At 31.2% G+C, this 1,316-nt stretch overlaps 1 protein-coding gene across 1 annotated transcript in view; it reads left to right on the top strand.

Annotated features, from left to right (window-relative positions):
• The window catches only part of LOC119593931 (DNA ligase 3-like), a 22,698-nt gene that overhangs the window by 960 nt on the left and 20,422 nt on the right, over positions 1-1,316 (top strand). The window contains exon 2 of the mRNA XM_037942949.1: positions 459-773. Within this exon, the coding sequence (XP_037798877.1) occupies positions 470-773 (304 nt within the window). The 5' untranslated portion in view covers positions 459-469. The remainder of the gene's footprint in view (positions 1-458; positions 774-1,316) is intronic.

Genomic DNA, 1,316 nt, shown 5'->3' with positions numbered 1-1,316 from the left:
CTAATAAATAGGACCCCAGTTTGTACTATTCGTTGCCAGTTGGTGCTCTTCAGTACTATTTAGTTCCCTTATATATGTGACTTTCCTCTCTTTTGCTAAATGTCAGGATAACTACTGTATTGTGTTTTCAAATGAGATGCCATAAAGTTTACAAAGATGCCTCTATATTGATTTGATATTTTATATAACTTCTCAGATACAAACAATTTCTAGGGACTGGCAATCTTGCTCATATATCAGAAAATACATATTTTGTCATAATTTAATATTTGTTCATTGTTATACAGCATTTTACAATTCTTGCAGCTTTAAAGCCCAGTCCACTTAAGAGTTTAACGGAAACATTGTTATTTTTCTCTGTTAAGGGGTATGGGTAGGGATTTCAGTAATATCGGAATATTAACAGTTTTTTGTATGAATTATTGAACCATCATTTGAAGATATCATATTTCTTACAGATTAGAGCTGCATGTTTAGAAGTGTGCTCAGAGCTTCAAAACATCTTGCTTTTGTACGGTCTAGTACCTCTTCTACCCAAATTACAAGAAAAGTATCACTTGGAAGTTCTGGCTACCATCAAAAGTTTGGTTGGAAGACACATGCTTCTAGAGTTACACTTCTAAAGGTACAGAATCACAACTTTAAGAAACTAAACCCTGAATTTGGATATAATATCGTAAGCTGTGCAAGAATGTCAACATTTCCATTCTGTGCTGAGTATGATAAAAGAGGACAAGCTAAATGCAAGAAATGCAAAGAAAAATGTAAAAAGGGTAAGCAAAAGTTTTTTTCTTTCTTTCTTTATCAGAAACAGATATGAACTGCTTTTTATTAGATTATAATTATCCTAAGTCACATTGTTTAAATCATATACTTCTGAAACTCCCGGCCAGATTTAGCTTGCAAGACTAGTCAGTCAGAACTATGTAAACCTGGTAATTATTAACTATAAGACATATGGACCTTGTCTGAAATCCTCTAAAATAATAAGAAACTGATAATTTATTTTATAAAGCTGAATTTAGCCTCATGTTTTGATGGAAGAATTGCTTTTTATATTGATAACTAAAATAGGAGAAAAAAATAGAAAAGAAGTAAAATACAAAATCATTGATGTTAAGTTAGGAAAAGAGCATGATTGCTAAGACTACATGATAGTTAATGCTATTTTAAATATGCTGGGTTTTATTTTTCATTGATGACTGATGATGTGGTCAAAGATATATGAAAGAATTTGATGATGATCAGTATAAGTAGAGATTTACTATTGTATAGTTTCTAGTAATTTGTTATCCCTATCTTACCCCATGTACTCC

Source organism: Penaeus monodon, chromosome 33 (genome assembly GCF_015228065.2).
Source record: "Penaeus monodon isolate SGIC_2016 chromosome 33, NSTDA_Pmon_1, whole genome shotgun sequence".
NCBI lineage: Eukaryota > Metazoa > Arthropoda > Malacostraca > Decapoda > Penaeidae > Penaeus > Penaeus monodon.
This window is presented reverse-complemented; position numbering and strand designations above follow the sequence as displayed.